This window comes from Misgurnus anguillicaudatus, chromosome 2, assembly GCF_027580225.2.
Source record: "Misgurnus anguillicaudatus chromosome 2, ASM2758022v2, whole genome shotgun sequence".
NCBI lineage: Eukaryota > Metazoa > Chordata > Actinopteri > Cypriniformes > Cobitidae > Misgurnus > Misgurnus anguillicaudatus.
Window position 1 is genome coordinate 16,645,805 of NC_073338.2, and position 20,363 is coordinate 16,666,167.

Here is a 20,363-nt window from a genome sequence, read left to right on the forward strand (position 1 = left end):
AGACAGATGAAGTGATTTACTCCTCTAAACCGACAGACAGATGAAGTGATTTACTCATCTAAACCGTCAAACAGATGAAGTGATTAACTCCTCTAAACCGTCAAACAGATTAAGGGATTTACTCCTCTAAACCGTCAGACAGATGAAGTGATTTACTCCTCTAAACCGTCAAACAGATGAAGTGATTTACTCCTCTAAACCGTCAAACAGATGAAGTGATTTACTCCTCTAAACCGTCAGACAGATGAAGTGATTTACTCCTCTAAACCATCAAACAGATGAAGTGATTTACTCCTCTAAACCGTCAGACATATGAAGTGATTTACTCCTCTAAACCGTCAGACATATGAAGTGATTTACTCCTCTAAACCGTCAAACAGATGAAGTGATTTACTCCTCTAAACCGACAGACAGATGAAGTGATTTACTCCTCTAAACCGACAGACATATGAAGTGATTTACTCCTCTAAACCGTCAGACAGATGAAGTGATTTACTCCTCTAAACCGTCAAACAGATGAAGTGATTAACTCCTCTAAACCGTCAAACAGATGAAGTGATTAACTCCTCTAAACCGTCAGACAGATGAAGTGATTTACTCCTCTAAACCGACAGACAGATGAAGTGATTTACTCCTCTAAACCGACAGACATGAAGTGATTTACTCCTCTAAACCGTCAGACAGATGAAGTGATTTACTCCTCTTAACCATCAGACAGATGAAGTGATTTACTCCTCTAAACCGTCAGAAAGATGAAGTGATTTACTCCTCTTAACCATCAGACAGATGAAGTGATTTACTCCTCTAAACCGTCAGACAGATGAAGTGATTAACTCCTCTAGACAGATGAAGTGATTTACTCCTCTAAACCGTCAGACAGATGAAGTGATTAACTCCTCTAAACCGTCAAACAGATGAAGTGATTAACTCCTCTAAACCGTCAGACAGATGAAGTGATTTACTCCTCTAAACCGTCAGACAGATGAAGTGATTTACTCCTCTAAACTGTCAGACAGATGAAGTGATTTACTCCTCTAAACCGTCAAACAGATGAAGTGATTAACTCATCTAAACCGTCAGACAGATGAAGTGATTTACTCCTCTAAACCGTCAGACAGATGAAGTGATTTACTCCTCTAAACCGTCAGACAGATGAAGTGATTTACTCCTCTAAACCGTCAGACAGATGAAGTGATTTACTCCTCTAAACCGTCAGACAGATGAAGTGATTTACTCCTCTAAACCGTCAAACAGATGAAGTGATTTACTCCTCTAAACCGTCAAACAGATGAAGTGATTAACTCCTCTAAACCGTCAGACAGATGAAGTGATTTACTCCTCTAAACCGTCAAACAGATGAAGTGATTTACTCCTCTAAACCGTCAAACAGATGAAGTGATTTACTCCTCTAAACCGTCAGACAGATGAAATTATTTACTCCTCTAAACCGTCAGACAGATGAAGTGATTTACTCCTCTAAACCGTCAAACAGATGAAAATTACTCCTCTAAACCGTCAGACAGATGAAGTGATTTACTCCTCTAAACCGTCAAACAGATGAAGTGATTAACTCCTCTAAACCGTCAGACAGATGAAGTGATTTACTCCTCTAAACCGTCAGACAGATGAAGTGATTTACTCCTCTTAACCGTCAGACAGATGAAGTGATTTACTCCTCTAAACCGTCAGACAGATGAAGTGATTTACTCCTCTAAACCGTCAAACAGATGAAGTGATTAACTCCTCTAGACAGATGAAGTGATTTACTCCTCTAAACCGTCAGACAGATGAAGTGATTAACTCCTCTAAACCGTCAAACAGATGAAGTGATTAACTCCTCTAAACCGTCAGACAGATGAAGTGATTTACTCCTCTAAACCGTCAGACAGATGAAGTGATTTACTCCTCTAAACCGTCAGACAGATGAAGTGATTTACTCCTCTAAACCGTCAGACAGATGAAGTGATTTACTCCTCTAAACCGTCAGACAGATGAAGTGATTTACTCCTCTAAACCGTCAGACAGATGAAGTGATTTACTCCTCTAAACCGTCAAACAGATGAAGTGATTAACTCCTCTAAACCGTCAAACAGATGAAGTGATTTACTCCTCTAAACCGTCAAACAGATGAAGTGATTAACTCCTCTAAACCGTCAAACAGATGAAGTGATTTACTCCTCTAAACCGTCAGACAGATGAAGTGATTTACTCCTCTAAACCGTCAAACAGATGAAGTGATTTACTCCTCTAAACCGTCAAACAGATGAAGTGATTAACTCCTCTAAACCGTCAAACAGATGAAGTGATTTACTCCTCTAAACCGTCAGACAGATGAAGTGATTTACTCCTCTAAACCGTCAAACAGATGAAGTGATTTACTCCTCTAAACCGTCAGACAGATGAAGTGATTTACTCCTCTAAACCGTCAAACAGATGAAGTGATTTACTCCTCTAAACCGTCAGACAGATGAAGTGATTTACTCCTCTAAACCGTCAAACAGATGAAGTGATTTACTCCTCTAAACCGTCAGACAGATGAAGTGATTTACTCTTCTAAACCATCAGACAGATGAAGTGATTTACTCCTCTAAACCGTCAAACAGATGAAGTGATTTACTCCTCTAAACCGACAGACATGAAGTGATTTACTCCTCTAAACCGTCAAACAGATGAAGTGATTAACTCCTCTAAACCGTCAAACAGATGAAGTGATTTACTTCTCTAAACCGTCAAACAGATGAAGTGATTAACTCCTCTAAACCGTCAAACAGATGAAGTGATTTACTCCTCTAAACCGTCAGACAGATGAAGTGATTTACTCCTCTAAACCGTCAAACAGATGAAGTGATTTACTCCTCTAAACCGTCAAACAGATGAAGTGATTAACTCCTCTAAACCGTCAAACAGATGAAGTGATTTACTCCTCTAAACCGTCAGACAGATGAAGTGATTTACTCCTCTAAACCGTCAAACAGATGAAGTGATTTACTCCTCTAAACCGTCAGACAGATGAAGTGATTTACTCCTCTAAACCGTCAAACAGATGAAGTGATTTACTCCTCTAAACCGTCAGACAGATGAAGTGATTTACTCCTCTAAACCGTCAGACAGATGAAGTGATTTACTCCTCTAAACCGTCAGACAGATGAAGTGATTTACTCCTCTAAACCGTCAAACAGATGAAGTGATTTACTCCTCTAAACCGTCAAACAGATGAAGTGATTTACTCCTCTAAACCGACAGACATGAAGTGATTTACTCCTCTAAACCGTCAAACAGATGAAGTGATTAACTCCTCTAAACCGTCAGACAGATGAAGTGATTTACTCTTCTAAACCCTCAGACAGATGAAGTGATTTACTCCTCTAAACCGTCAAACAGATGAAGTGATTTACTCCTCTAAACCGACAGACAGATGAAGTGATTTACTCCTCTAAACCGTCAGACAGATGAAGTGATTTACTCCTCTAAACCGACAGACCGATGAAGTGATTTACTCCTCTAAACCGACAGACAGATGAAGTGATTTACTCCTCTAAACCGTCAAACAGATGAAGTGATTTACTCCTCTAAACCGTCAGACAGATGAAGTGATTTACTCCTCTAAACCGACAGACATGAAGTGATTTACTCCTCTAAACCGACAGACCGATGAAGTGATTTACTCCTCTAAACCGACAGACAGATGAAGTGATTTACTCCTCTAAACCGTCAAACAGATGAAGTGATTTACTCTTCTAAACCGACAGACCGATGAAGTGATTTACTCCTCTAAACCGACAGACAGATGAAGTGATTTACTCTTCTAAACCGACAGACCGATGAAGTGATTTACTCTTCTAAACCGACAGACAGATGAAGTGATTTACTCCTCTAAACCGACAGACAGATGAAGTGATTTACTCCTCTAAACCGACAGACAGATGAAGTGATTTACTCCTCTAAACCGTCAGACAGATGAAGTGATTAACTCCTCTAAACCATCAGACAGATGAAGTGATTTACTCCTCTAAACCGTCAGACAGATGAAGTGATTTACTCCTCTAAACCGTCAGACAGATGAAGTAATTTACTCCTCTAAACCGTCAGACAGATGAAGTGATTTACTCCTCTAAACCGTCAGACAGATAAAGTGATTTTCTACTTAAAACAACTGATAAACGGTTTTACTCCTAGAAACCACCACACTGATTCTCACCTCATGTCTTCTGAGCTGAAGTTAATTGGAAGGCCCATTGAATCATCACTCTTCATGGACACACAGCTGGATTCAGGAGGTTTTCCAAGAATCAAACTAAAACACAGCAACAATTAAACAATTTTAAAATCTATCTTGAAATTTTCTGTGTCAACCTTACATTTTTTCTCAAGGTTGACGAAAACATTGAGTTAACAACAAAGAACTTTTTATTCGTTTTTGTTCATAATAATCTATTATTAAATTTACACTGTAAAAAAATCTGTAGTTTTTACGAAGAAACACTGGCAGATATAAAAAATACAACTTAAAACCGTTAAAACAACACCACCACAGTTGTATGCATTACAGCAAACTTTTGTAAATTTTACTAATCTTACCTGTATACAGAATTTCTTTGATTAATTTACTGTTTAGAAACTCTTAATTTTTAATGGTAAAATGCAGATGCGATTGCCAGACAACCACCCACCAAACATGAGACGTCCGCACGACGTGCAGATCATGTCTATATTAGGTCGGTTGGTCCAGGCCCTTATCTGTATGTCTATACAACGTGCAGATCTAGTACAGTATCTGGACGTCTGACTATGACCCCTCTTGGACGTCAAGTAGACATCCAAAAGGGGTTCGGGAAATCAAAACAAAAATATTTTATACAAATGTGGTCTATGAGTTCTGAGTCAAAAAAACATAAACATCACGTGTATTTTTGTAGAATATTTTGTTAAGCTGTTAAAATCATGTTATCTTTATATATGAATGTGTGTTCAAAAACATAGCACTGCTCATAGATAAAGTTCCACCTTAAATGCTGTCTCTCTCTCTCTCTCTCTCTCTCTCTCTCTCTCTCTCTTTAATTAACAGAGATGTATTAACAGAGATGTATATGCTGACGTTTTATTGAAAATCCCCCGTCACCACAATGACGATCAGTGACTCCTTTAGTTGGGCAGCCTGACTCCCTGACTTTTTATAGTAGTGTTTGGTCTTTCTAAGAGTGTTTGCTAAAGCATGTTATTTGTTGCAAAGAAAATTTGTTATAAACAAAACTCACATGTGGATCTTACAACTTTACTGAACGTTTATCAAAGTAATTCCACATATGTAAAGTCTGTGAATTAATTTTGTAGAGCATGTAGTATTGTCTCAATTTCTCAGTTGATTTGAGATGTCACATCCAACTTATTAATTAGGTTCATACCACCACTGTGAAGCGCTTACATAAAATTAAAAGCCCAGATATTACTGTCACATATGCAGACATCAAGAATGACCCCATGAATCACAACAGTGGTGACACTCTCTGGACTCATAAGTTTTTATAATACGCTGGTGCAATGCACTGCAACATTTAGAAAACTCACCATCGTTGTGATTCATGAGCTGATTCTTGATGTATGTATCTGTGTAAAACATTTCTGGACTTTAGATTTCTGATTACAGCCACAAGGTTTCAATTTCCATTACAGTAGGCAGCAGTATGCACCGAAGTATGTTCATTGCAGCTCCAAACAAAACTGAGATAGAAGTTTACTTTTAAACAAAATGTATAATGTTTTATCTGTGTTGTTAGTTCAGTTATATTATACCACCACTTCTGACCATCAATGTAATTAATGGGAAGCCACAAGCATTGGTGACTAACACTTGGTGCAATAATAATGTGTTTTAAAAACACCATCATCAAGCACACACATTATAATATAAAAACAAAGAGTCAAACTACCCAACCAAAGGAAACACTGATCACCATGATGGTAACAAAACATGTTCAACAAAACATCAGAATCTTGTAAATTCTGAAAAATGAGCCGTAGAAATTACAAAAAATAAAGTAAATTTGGTTTGTTTAGTATGGTCCTACTTCAAAACAATGCTTTGTTAAAACAACTGTTTGTAATGGTGATGACATTGTTTTAGAGAATGTACATGTAACAATTATCCAGCGAGAGCAAGCGTGGGAGGAAGAGTGAAGTTCACGTCACTTCACTTCAATTATTGAACGATAGAGAGAGAGAGAGAGAGAGAGAGAGAGAGAGAGAGAGAGAGAGAGAGAGAGAGAGAGAGAGAGAGAGAGAGAGAGAGAGAGAGAGAGAGAGAGAGAGAGAGAGAGAGAGAGCAAGATTGCAGACGTAGATAGTTAAGGTGGAACTTGTATATTTGGGAATTATCTATAAGCAATATTTTTTTACATTTATTCATATATAAAGATTATAATGTCTAAAATGGCCACATTTTAAATAGTTTTACTTTGTGTGGAGGTCCCCTTGACATCAATATTGGATGTTCAGAACAGGTAAAAAAAAGACGTCATAAAAACTTTCATTCTGGCTCCTCATGGGACGTCGAAATTACGTCTTTTTAAGACGCTTTGCTCAGTGGGCACCCTAAAAATATGTAAACAACTTTTTGTATTTCATTAACTAATATAATTTTATTCATTTCTTAAAATATGCAGAAAACCACTATAATCCAGGTGATGGAATAGACAGCTGCACAAAGAAACAAAGTTCGTTGTGAAATTACTACAAATTGTTTTCTAATTATTTGCCAACAACTTAAAAAGAGACAGTGCACATACACAAAAGATTGTATCATACAAACAAATACAAAACATCAGGGTAAGTTATTAAAATCACTCAGTGTCTATGAGTCCATTTTACAGATTTAAAAAGTGACACTTAAATAATGACATGATGAATGAACATTAATGATGAAATAGAAAGCAGTCAAAACACAAGTACAACTGAACTACAGACAAAATCTTAGATGAACATTAACTGTATAAATATAACATATAAACACACTCAATAGCTCAAGATCTCACCAGATGAATACAATTATATTAATTAATGAAATACAAAAAGTTGTTTGCATGTTCGTGTATTTTTGGGGCGGTTTTCTGGCAATCTCATCTGCATTTTACCATTAAAAAATGTTTCTAAACAGTTTATTAATCAAAGAAATTCTGTATACAGGTAAGATTTGTAAAATTTACAAAAGTTTGCTGTAATGCATACAACTGTGGTGGTGTTGTTTTTGCGGTTTTAAGTTTTATTTTTTACAGAATTGTTCTGGTAACCACAGCTGACAGTATTTCTCCGTAAAAACTACAGATTTTTTTTCAGTGTAGCCACAGCAGTAAAATTTTTATCTAAATTTGAGATGTATCTAAATCCATATAATTGCAGTGTATTGATGAAATATATATATTTTTAATTCAGAATGTCTGTCATACAGAAAGGAGATTTAATTTTAATATACACACACAAGTCAAGTACAGTCATTAAAGGTCTAAAAGATCTACAGTATTTGTATCTTTCTGTAGTTGTTAAATTTTTCTTGAATTTTAAAAATTCTTTATGGTGTCTGCATGTCTGAAGGAACACAATTTAATTATATGATGGTATGCTTTTGGCATTTTGTTTTAATGAGTTAAAACTCGTACTTTTTTGTTCGTGATCCCAGAGAAGATTGTTAGTGTCCTGCAGACAATACTGTAATTGCTCACCACACCAGGGCTTCAGACTTACAGTATAATGTGCTTATACCTCAGGCTTCTCTTCAACTGATCCTCACCCTGATTCCATTCATAAAACTCTGTTTATCTATCAACACCCAACACTAAACTGTTAAAAAATAGTGTAGAAATGACAGTATTACTGTCAGCTGTTTGCCAGTAACTTACTGTAGATTTAAATGTGTTATTTACTGGCAACAATTTGTTCAAAGTTAGATGAACATTAAACATTAACAAGTCTTTATTTACAGAATAAAACTATAAAATAACAGCCTCATGCAAAGCATTCTGGGAACCAAAATATGAAGGAAACAGAAAAAGGTTGATGAGGATTTCTGGTTCCCAAAATGCTTTTCATGAGGCTGTTATTTTATTGCTCTACTCTGTAAAACAAAGACTTGTCCATGTTTAATGTTCATTCAACCCTGATCAAACTGTTTCCAGCAAACAACACACATTTAAATCTACATAAGTTAATGGCAAACAGCTGCATAACTACAGCAAATTTTTTAACAGTAGTGATAAACCAGTGGTTTAAAATCTCTCATACTCCCAGGGGCGGTTTCCCGGACCAGGATTAGCTTAATCCAGGACTAGGCCTTAGTTTAATTAGGAAAAATAACTAGTTTTAACAAACATGCCTTACTAAAAACATTACCTGTGTGCATTTTGAGATAAAACAAAGGGCACTGATGTATTTTAAGATGTCAGTGCAAGTTGTTTTCAGTTTGGAGAGCTCTTAAAAGTGATAGACTTGTGACTATAACGCACACATAATTTGCCATCAAAAATGTTTTGAGTAACATGTCATATAATAATGATTGGTCAGGAATATGTGTAACATTATTTTACACAATCATTCCTTGTTCTACTGTAAATTCAGAAATGCAGATGCTGTCCACCCACCATGCTTTCAGTGACCCCATTTTTTCTTTGAAGAACAGTTCATCTGCAGGAGTAAAGCTGTGCTGCTGATAGATGACAGTGCTCTCCTCACTGCCAGTCAACATCTTTGGCAGCTAACCAGAGGCGGACAATCCATGTGCCATGAGTAAAAGTCCTCTCCATTGTTTTGTTCCGATCGCCTGGATTTGCTGATTGGCGCAGTTTTTCAGCGGGAGGTGAACTCCTGGCTCGTTGTTGTTTTAAGCCCTCAACGAAGCCTTCAAGGACTCTACGTGCCCCGAGCATTTCAGCCAATCACAGCACTGGTGCAAGATATCGAGCCTTCTGCCAGCTTCTGGCAGTTTGAGCTCACCGTTGGTCAGGTGAGTAGCACAGATATGGTAAGATAGGAATGTGACTGAATTTGAATTTAGCTTGAAATGTTTCGAGCGTTTAAGTGACGTGTTTCCGCGTGTCTGCGGCACGACTTTCTTTTTCGTGCCAGTTTCATGTATTGGTTACCCAACTGATTTTCCTTTTTTTTTTTGTCGCTTGGGATTGGGGTTAGAACAACATTCTGTTACAGAAAATTAAATCCTCACCCTAACCCAACTCTAAACCCCAACCACAACCGAAAACGGTTTAAAATTCTGACATATAAACCAATGCATATAATGACATCCACATTTATGCCAAACCCAACTTGATCCTCACGCGAACAGCCAAAAAAAATGAGAGGAAAACCACAAATCTAACCCCAATCCTTAGCGACAATGGTTTGAAATAATGAAAATACGTGAGACTGGCACAAAAAGAAAATCGTACCACGGACACATGAAGACGTGAAAACACGTGACTTAAACGCTCGAAAAACTTCAATGAATTCAAAAACAGTCACATTCCTATCTTACTATATCTGCGCTACTCACCTGACCAATGGTGAGCTTGAACTGCCAGAAGCTGGCGGAAGGCTCGATATCTAGCACCAGTGCTGTGATTGGCTGAAACGCTCAAGGCACGTGGAGTGCCTTCCAAGCAGCGCTGCCTTGAAGGCTTCATTGAGGGCTTAAAACAACAACGAGCCAGGAGGTCACCTCCTGCTGAAAAACTGTGCCAATCAGCAAATCCAGGTGATTGGAACAAAATACTGGAGAGAACTTTTACTCATGGCACATGGATTGTCCGCCTCTGCAGCTAACATTATGAGATTAGACACTTCTAGCATATGATTATGCTTAAATCAACTACCCCAGTCAGCAAATTTCCTTTGGCAAAGACCTGGCCCAAATAAACAGCTGGCCTGTGGCCCACTTAAGAAAGTGTTCCCCGGCCCATATCTGGCCCACTTCTTTTTATGCACATCAGAACCAAATCTAATCAGAGGTGTAAAATCCATGTGCCAGGAGTAAAAGTCCTCTCCATTATTTTGTTCCGATCGCCTGGATTTGCTGGTTGGCACGGTTTTTCAGCGGGGGGTGACCTCCGGACTCGGTAGGCTTGTTCGACTTCATGCGGCGCCGTAAGAACCTTCAGCCGGATGACGTCAAAGTACCGCGAGAGCGATTTGCGAACTCATACGGAGGAATCTCCTTTAAATCGCTCTCGCGGTACTTTGACGTCATCCGGCTGAAGGTTCTTACGGCGCCGCATGAAGTCGAACAAGCTTGGTGTTTTAAGCCCTCAACGAAGCCTTCAAGGCAGCGCTGCCTGGAAGGCACTTCCCGTCCCCCGAACGTTTCAGCCAATCACAGCACTGGTGCTAGATATTGAGCCTTCCGCCAGCTTCTAGCAGTTCGAGCTCACCGTTGGTCAGGTGAGTAGCGCAGATATGGTAAGATAGGAATGTGACTGTATTTGAATTCAGCTCGAAATGTTTCAAGCATTTAAGAGACGTGTTATTGCATTTTCACGTGATTTCATTATTCATGAAATTCATACTGCCAGAAGCTGGTCGAAGGCTCAATATCTAGCACCAGTGCTGTGATTGGCTGAAACGCTCAGGGCACAGGGAGTGCGTTCCAGGCAGCGCTGCCTTGAAGGCTTCGTTGAAGGCTTAAAACACCAACGAGTCAGGAGGTCACCTCCTGCTGAAAAACTGTGCTATTTAGCAAATACAGGTGATTGGAGCAGGGTACTGGGGAGGACTTTTGCTCCTGGCACATGAATTTTACACCTCTGAGTGCAACCCAAATGTCAACCAGAACTCGTTGTTTTCTACGGTGTGCCATATCTAAAACAGATGTGGTCCTCATGTATTTTTTGTTATGTGGGCCATATACCTCAAAATGACATGTGAACCACAAGAACATTCTCGCCATTTCTGAAGCTATGGCAAAACAGATGCACGTAGGAGTTTTCCTTACTCAAACATGTTCTGAGGGCAGAAAGAATGTGATTGGTTCACAAAAACGACCAATCAAAATGCTCGTTACTGGTTTAAGCCCTCAGCGGAGCCTCCAAGGCAGCTTCTGCAGTGAAGCAGTTCGAGCTCACCGTTGGTCAGATGAGTAGCGCAGATATGGTAAGATAGGAATGAGACTGTTTTTGAATTCAGCTCAAACGTTTCGAGCATTTAAGTGACGCGTTTTCACGTGTCCGTGGCACGACTTTCTTTTTCGTGCCAGTTTCACTTATTGGTTACTCAATTGTTTTTCCTATTTTCTTACCATTGTTGCTTGGGATTGGGGTTAGAACAACATTCTGCTACATAAAATGACATCCTCACCCTAACCCAACTCTAACCCCAACTCCAAGCAAGAACAATTTAAATTTCTGACAAATAAATGTATAAACAATGCCATTTTAACCCAAACCCAACTTTATCCTCGCGCGAGAATAGTTTAAAAATGTGATAAAAACCACAAATCTAACCCCAATCCCAATCGACAATGGTTTGAAAAAAGGAAAAAAAATTGAGAAACCAATCCGTGAAACCGGCACGAAAAAGAAAGTCATGCCACGGACACGCGAAAACGCGCCACCCAAATGCCCGAAACGCCTCGAGCTGAACTCAGAAACAGTCTCGTTCCTATCTTACCATATCTGCGCTACTCATCTGACCAACGGTGAGCTCGAACTGCTTCACTGCAGAAGCTGCCTTGGAGGCTCCGCTGAGGGCTTAAACCAGTAACGAGCATTTTGATTGGTCGTTTTTGTGAACCAATCACATTCTTTCTGCCCTCAGAACATGTTTGAGTAAGGAAAACTCCTATCTACAAAACGCACATGGTTACAATTTGGCCCATATGTTCAGCCATGCCATATCTCGACCAAATGTGACAGCTAAAAACAACATGTGGCCCACCTACAGTATGCTTGCTATCTTATGAACAATTTATTTATGTTTTATTTTCACCTGCTACTTTTTTGTCCACTCGAGTTGCAGCTTTTAAAATGTACCCCCAAAAAAAAAATCTTTAAATTTAAGTTACATTTAAAGTTACTGTTTTTTTAATTTGCTTTGGTGCTATTTTCACAAGTATGTGGTAAAACCTCACAACTGTTAGTACAAAACTCAAAGCAGATCATCAAAAAGTCATTTTTTTTCAAACATGTAATCACATGTTCAATTGACTTAGTACAACACACAAAATTATACATTCACTATTTCACCACACCTAATCATTGTGTCATCAAAGAAATACCTTTCATATGAAGAAATTGTCTTTCACAATGCAATGCTCACAATACTTTTGATATGCTTCTCATCTGATTTGCGTAAATACATTTGACCAGCACTAAATCCAACTGATCTTAATGATTAATCACTGAAACATTTGGTAAACCTATTTTCATTTCTGCAATATACAGTATATGAATTTTGAGAATTACAGAAATAAAACCTGTGTTTGTACAAACATATAAATTATGTGTAACCTCACATGATACTGTGAATACTCTTTATTGCTAATTGATTTTACATAGTGGTAACCACAGTTGTTCATGACAGTAGATATACTGTAAAAGTGGGGGTGTACCCAGATAGCAAAATTGCTGTGGCCCAGATCTGGTTCACATCTGACACCTTCATCTGGCCCACCTTTGGCATGGAATGATGGCACTTGAGCGGTCCACCTCTTTTTTTTCCCAGATCTTTACCAAAAGCAAACCATAGAAACACCACATGTCAGCCAAACACAAAGCAAATAATGTAGATTTGGCCCAAATCTGGGTAATAGTTAATTTAAATTTTGGCCCAGGTTCAACCCAGACCCAACACCATTATCTGGTCCACACCTGGCATGGATTGATGGCACTTATGTGGTCCACTCCTGTTTGACACGTCTCGCCCACAAGGAAGCCAGAGCGATGCCACAAACAGAGTATGAATCTCAACTATGGTGACAATTAAATGAAAAACTTCATGCTGCAGTGCATGCTGGGTATTAACAAATTACAAATATCATCCGGGACTCCCAGCATGCACTGCGACATGGCTAAATAATGAACTTTTTACAATTTTCTTTGTCACCATGGTTGAGATTCATAGTCTGATTCTTGATGTTTGTACGTCCCAAATGTAAAGCAGTTATTTTTTCCCAAAATTTCTAAAGCTCCTTAATGACAAACTGCTGTGAAAGTGCTGGATTTCATATACAACATTGACAGAAAACAAACTTTTGATGAGGAAATCCTTTAATTTGATGATGATTTTTACCATTATATACTAACCACCACAGAATTGCACTATTAACTGTACATTACCATAACAAATGTGTTTTATACACACAAAGTAAGGCAACAAAGAAAAATTGGTAAAGAAGTCAAGGGTCCAACTAAAACAAACACTAATCACAATAATGGTGACTTAAAATTAAACAAAGCATCAACATCTAAACCTAATAAGTGAATTGTGTTTTCTACAGCAGTGCTTTTAGTAGATAGGAGTTTTCCTTACTCAAACATGTTCTGAGGGCAGAAAGAATGTGATTGGTTCACAAAAACGACCAATCAAAATGCTCGTTACAGGTCCAAGCCCTCGGCGGAGCCTCCAAGGCAGCTTCTGCAGTGAAGCAGCTCGAGCCCACCGCCGGCCAGATGAGCAGCGCAGACACCGCAAGATAGGAATGAGACTGTTTTTGAATTCAGCTCGAAACATTTCGAGCATTTAAGTGACGCGTTTTCACGTGTCCGTGGCACGACTTTCTTTTTCGTGCCAGTTTCACGGATTGGTTACTCAATTTTTTTCCTTCTTTCAAACCATTGTCGATTGGGACTGGGGCTAGATTTGTGGTTTTCTTCACATTTTTAAACTATTCTCGCGCGGGGATAAAGTTGGGTTTGGGTTCCAATGACATTGTTTATACATTTATTTGTCAGAAAATTAAATTGTTCTTGCTTGGAGTTGGGGTTAGAGTTGGGTTAGGGTGAGGATGTCATTTTATGTAACAGAAAGTTGTTCTAACCCCAATCCCAAGCGACAATGGTAAGAAAATAGGAAAAACAATTGAGTAACCAATACGTGAAACTGGCACGAAAAAGAAAGTCGTGCCACGGACACGTGAAAACGCGTCACTTAAATACTCAAAACGTTTCGAGCTGAATTCAAAAACAGTCTCATTCCTATCTTACCATATCTGCGCTACTCATCTGACCAACGGTGAGCTCGAACTGCTTCACTGCAGAAGCTGCCTTGGAGGCTCCGCTGAGGGCTTAAACCAGTAACGAGCATTTTGATTGGTCGTTTTTGTGAACCAATCACATTCTTTCTGCCCTCAGAACATGTTTGAGTAAGGAAAACTCCTACCTGCATATTTTTACTGAACATTCAGAAATAATGTTTTCTAAAATAATAAAATGCAATGTTTCTCTATCATTTACATAACAATCAAACAAGTCAATATAATAAACAGCTGTTGTTTTAAACATTGTGTGAACATTAAAGCATGACATTGTCATAACGTTTAAAAATTGTAAAAGGTAACATTCCTCAAACGTTCAAACAACACAGAAATGTTCTTAGAACGTCAAGAAAACTGGACACTTTTGATGTTGGCAGAAAGTTTTTGGGAATGTTGGGAACTTTCAGGGAACGTTTTTAGAACTTTTCTCTGTTAGATGGGTAAATGGATCACTTCAGACTTTTTTGATTCAGACACACACATGAGCCGGTGCTTACTGTGCCATATCTTTGCCAAAACTTGCCCTGATGCATCTTTATACAGCTGGGCCACATTTATAGCATTATATATGGGCCACTTCAGACTCACACCCACATGAGCCGGTGCTTACTGTGCCACATGTTTGCCAAAACCGGGCCGGATATGTTTTAAAAGAACTGGGCCACATTTGCTGCAACATATGTGGGCCACTTTAGACACAAACCCACATGAGCCGGTTCTTACCGTGCCATATCTTTGCCTAAACTGGCCCAGAAACGTTTGTAAAGAGCTGGGCCACATTTGCTGCAACATGTGTGGGCCACATTTGGTTTATTCCAAGATTAGGCCGTGTCTGTTGTGCAGCATTTTTGCCAAAGGTGGGCCATATTTGTTGTTTGATATTTGGGCCATATTCACTATTTGTCAGATGGGCCACTTTTGGTTCATATTCAGATGACATGTTGCCATGGGCACAGCATCTTTCCCTTAAAAGGCCCCCATGTGATTGATATATGTGGCCCTTTTTTTGCTATTTTACATGTGAGCCACTTTAGGTTCACATCCCTTGATCGGGCCATAAGAAGACCAGCAGTGCCACATCTTTGCCTGAAGTGGCCCACATGTGCTTGCTATCTGGGTAAACACTGGCAATTTCTTTCAACATGGAGCAGGACAGACAGCAAGGAATAAGAAGATCTTGTGGACAAGGGATTCGTCAGAGAAGTGGGCATGGGCACCCACAGAGAGGTCAAAGAGGTGGACGAAAATCTACGGCCAAATGCACAAGACCCCAGATAGCAAGCACATGTGGGCCACTTCAGGCAAAGATGCAGCACTGCTGGTCTTCTTATGGCCCGAATAAAAGGGATGTGAACCTAAAGTGGCTCACATGTAAAATAGCAAAAATGGGCCACATATATCAAATCACATGTGGGCCTTTTAAGGCAAAGATGTGGTGCCCACAGCAACATGTCATCTGAATATGAACCAAAAGTGGCCCATCTGACAAATAATGAATATGGCCCAAATATCAAACAACAAATATGGGCCACCATTGGCAAAAATGCTGCACAACAGACACGGCCTAATCTTGGAATAAACCAAATGTGGCCCTCACATGTGGTAGCAAATGTGGCCCAGCTCTTTACAAATGTGTCTGGGCCAGTTTTGGCAAACATGTGGCACAGTAAGCACCGGCTCATGTGTGTGTGAGTCTGAAGTGGCCCATATATGAAGCTGTAAATCTGGCCCAGCTGTATAAAGATGCATCAGGCCCAGTTTTGGCAAAGATATGGCACAGTAAGCACCGGCTCATGTGGGTGTGAGTCTGAAGTGATCCAATTACCCATCTAACAGAGAAAAGTGCTAAGAACGTTCCCTGAAAGTTCCCAACATTCCCAAAAACTTTCTGCCAACATAAAAAGTGTCCAGTTTTCTTGACGGTCTAAGAACATTTCTGTGTTGTCTGAACGTTAGAGGAATGTTACATTTTACCATTTTTAAACGTTATGACAATGTCCTGTTTTAATGTTCACACAATGTTTAAAACAACAACTGTTTATTATATTGACTTGTTCGATTGTTATGTAAATGATAGAGAAACATTGCATTTTATTAGTTTATAAAACATTATTTCTGAATGTTCAGTAAATATATTGCTGTAGAAAACTCAATTCACTTATTAGGTTTAGATGTTGATGCTTTGTTTAATTTTAAGTCACCATTATTGTGATTAGTGTTTGTTTTAGTTGGACCCTTGACTTCTTTGCCAATTTTTCTTGGTTGCCTTACTTTGTGTGTATAAAACACATTTGTTATGGCAATGTTAAGTTAATAGTGCAATCCTGTGGTGGTTAGTATATAATGGTAAAAATCATCACCTAATAAAAGGATTTACTCATCAAAAGTTTATTTTCTGTCAGTGTTGTATATGAGATCCAGCACTTTCACAGCAGTTTGTCATTAAGGAGTTTTAGAGATTTTGGCAAAAAATAACCGTTGTACATTTGGGATGTACGAACATCAAGAATCAGACTATGAATCTCAACCATGGTGACAAAGAAAATTGTAAAAAGTGAATTATTTATCCATGTCGCAGTGCATGCTGGGAGTCCTGGATGAGATTTGTAATTTGTTAATACCCAGCATGCATTGCAGCATGAAGTTTTTCATTTAATTGTCACCATGGTTGAGATTCATACTCTGTTTGTGGCATCACTCTGGCTTGCTCGTGGGCGAGACGTGTCTAACAGGAGTGGACCACCCAAGTGTCATCAATCCATGCCAGGTGTGGGCCAGTGAATGGTGTTGGGTCTGGGCTGAATCTGGGCCAAAATTTAAATTAACTATTACCCAGATTTGGGCCAGATCTGCATGATTTGCTTTGTGTTTGGCTGACATGTGGCATTTCTATGGTTTGCTTTTGGTAAAGATCTGGAAAAAAAGAGGTGGACCGCTCAAGTGCCATCATTCCATGCCAAAGGTGGGCCAGATGAAGGTGTCAGATGTGAACCAGATCTGGGCCACGGTAATTTTGCTATCTGGGACAGGCTTGATCCAAATGACTGTAATGTAATGTGTGCACTAAATTTTATGTTTTCCTTCAGTTACATTATAGAAAGTAAACCTATGTTACAATTATATCTGAAAAACAAAAACTACTGTAATTTGCTCAAATGAATGTAGAGGATGTCTTCATTGATCTTTCACTTGATTACACATAGGATGGATATTTTGGAAATTATAGATTATGTAAGTAATGTAAGTGTATTGCCTAATGTGAAACTGTGTAATATGTATTTTATAGTACTGTAGCATATTAATTTCAGCACTTTTAAAGGCGGAGTCCACGATGTTTGAAAAACGTGTTGGAAAAGGAGACGGGCCGACTACCAAAACACACTTATAGCCAATCAAATCAAATCAAATGCCGGGTTGCGTATGTGTGGGGCGGGTCTATCAACAGAAGGTCCAGATTCTATTGGGGTAGGGGCGTGTTTGTCAAATATCAACATTGGCTTTCAAACATCGTGGACTCCGCCTTTAAGGATGATTTGAAACATGTATCTTGCATTGTTTGCTGTTGGATGAACTGATTGTTAAAAGTACTAAACTGAAAAAAGATCATACCGTTGTGTTTCGGTGAATAAACCAAATGTTCTCACTACATATTACAATAATCTTCCATTTGAAACAATGATTATGTGGACTGAAAACATGTGCAACTTACTGAAAGCATTACATCAGGTTTTGAAAGAATGACTAGCTGTGTTACAAGTGTGATCAGTTTGGATTTTTGTATTAAGAGTTTTGAAAATGTACACCTTACTTGTGAAAATAGTACCAAAGCGAATAAAAAAACTGTAAATGTATTAAAATCATTCATCTGCTAAATATTTATGGTTACTTAGTAACCTATGTGTTGTCTTTTAAAAGTTAAGATCTGTGTTATATTTAAAAAGTACACATGAGCATTGACGGGGATTGAATCTGGGTTGCTGAATGTGCTGTTTAGAGCACTGATCAATAGGCTACACTGTTAACCCAGAAATTGTCTTTACTCAAACAATCAAGGAAAAATCATTAATATTTTCAGTTTTGAAGCCAAAGCTTAAAAAGTTTAGTTGATTTAACTGTTAACCTTACAAAATCTATTAAACTAAAACATTCAAGTAAACTGAACTTAAAATTATTAGTTCATGTTGTGAGGAATACTCATAATCCTTTCCGCCTGACTATTTAGATTATTTTTTGCTTTATCAACTGATAAGAACTTTCTCTATTCAAATATTTGGTAATAAAATGTCATATGTTCAAGCTCTTATATTATTGATGTTGTTTTGTTGTAAATTATAATTTTGTGAAGTCACAGTGTTTCTGTACATGAACCCTGTTCAAAACATTTTATTGTATTTCTCTCCACTGTACTTACAATGTATGTCAAAACACATTTTTTGTGTGTTTCTGTGGAGAATCACGTTTATTCAATGATTGACTTAAAGTCAGTCATTAATTTTTGTTATGATACCATTTATAACATCAAAAGTAATATAAAGTGATAAAAACTAAAGTTATATGCAACAGGTTTCCACATTTCTAGTAATGTCATCTAATCTGGGTTAAGAGTGCATTGGAAGAAATTAAAACATTAAGTACATTAAACTTAAAATTAATAGTTATTTCAACCGGGCAAAATCAACTTTTTTAGGGCAACGAGTTTCCATAAATTTTTTAGGTTCAATCAACCTGTATGGGCTTACAGTGTATGAAAGGATTTAATCCATATAAGGACTTTCCAGCTATTTTATGGGTTTGTTTTTTGCAGCAGTATTATAATTTTAGTAAGTAGTAAATTCTTCATACATTACCGCTTTCTCTTTAACTTTGATCGATTTGATTCACCCTCGACCTCTAGGGCTGCTCAAAGTCCACGCGCAATTATCTTGACTAGGGAAATCTGTATCAAATTAGTTGGATTGCGTAAACTTCGTTTAACTTTTTTGAAACCGCTTTAGCCTCGCGTTCTTTGTTAGGTTAAGTCAAGTCGAGTTTGTAACTTTAATCCTCGCTTTTCCAAGCTAGTTTTATGAAATAGCCCTCTGATGATTGAAGTTTGTGTTTATTTCATGTTCACTTATTTCTGCTAAACACATACAAGACAAACTTTTAAAACTCTTTCACCTGTTCATTGCCTTTGTTTCACTTTCTCCAGAGAGACTCTTTCCAGAGGACATGACAGCAGCTCAAATGTTGATTCTATACCTGCAAATAAACTGAACACACACAAACAAAGAAGCAAACTTCTTTAAAACCATTATTTTACATAAAGTATTTATTTAATACTAACTGATATTAGATATTTTGCTTTAGCGGTTTTAAATGTTTATTAATGTTGTCTTATTTAATCTCAGAGTTTTGCGTGGAGTTCAGTTCTCACCATTGTAACGCAGATCTTCACTTCCTCATTATAAAAAAATCACCTAATGATCCTGATGTTAGTTTCACTTTTGCCTGTGTCTCAAGGAGGAGTCAAAACGAGACATACATTTAAAGGCACAGTACGCATTGTGCATTGACTTCACTTTTCCACGTGACCACTATGGGGTCAGATTTGTTTCGTATTTCTGAATAAATATACTATGATCCACAAATAAATATAGAGTTTCATAAATATTTTTTTAAATCCACAAATGCACAATAAGCGAACCATAAATATATGTTAGACGTTTCATAAAAAGGAAGGAAATTCAAAAATAAATAAAATGGGATTTGCAAATGAAAAAATATTTATAAATATATATTTTTATTTTATTTCTATGTGAATGGCTTCCCGCGCATTGGTGGATCGCTTTCTGTGCATTTGTGAATCGCTTTCTGTGCATTTGTGAATTGCTGCACACATTTGTGGATCTGATTTCTAACGTCAAAACGTGCACAAGAATCCACAAACAGGTGGACTCTGCCCATCGTCTACTCCAGCCAATCAGACAACAAGCACACTGTGCTGACCAATCGTGGCAAGATTTCCCTCCAACCAATCACATTTTGTTTTACTGTTAGGTCGGGAACACACAGTTGAATTTCATCAGGCAATCTTTTGTAGGCTGCATACATCATCAAGACTGTCTTATTTTAGAAAATTAACTATTATAAAGTT

At 38.1% G+C, this 20,363-nt stretch overlaps 2 protein-coding genes across 3 annotated transcripts in view; both read right to left on the reverse strand.

Moving 5' to 3' along the window:
• The window catches only part of LOC141368958 (NLR family CARD domain-containing protein 3-like), an 85,942-nt gene extending 66,224 nt beyond the window's left edge, over positions 1-19,718 (reverse strand). For both annotated transcript variants that reach the window (XM_073873812.1, XM_073873802.1), the window contains exons 1-3: positions 19,644-19,718; positions 19,388-19,479; positions 4,199-4,294 (exon numbers count right to left, since the gene is read on the reverse strand). In XM_073873812.1, the coding sequence (XP_073729913.1) occupies positions 4,199-4,294; positions 19,388-19,440 (149 nt within the window). In that variant the 5' untranslated portion in view covers positions 19,441-19,479; positions 19,644-19,718. The remainder of the gene's footprint in view (positions 1-4,198; positions 4,295-19,387; positions 19,480-19,643) is intronic.
• Positions 1-20,363, reverse strand: part of LOC129441882 (uncharacterized) — a 429,034-nt gene that overhangs the window by 82,943 nt on the left and 325,728 nt on the right. The window lies entirely within an intron of this gene.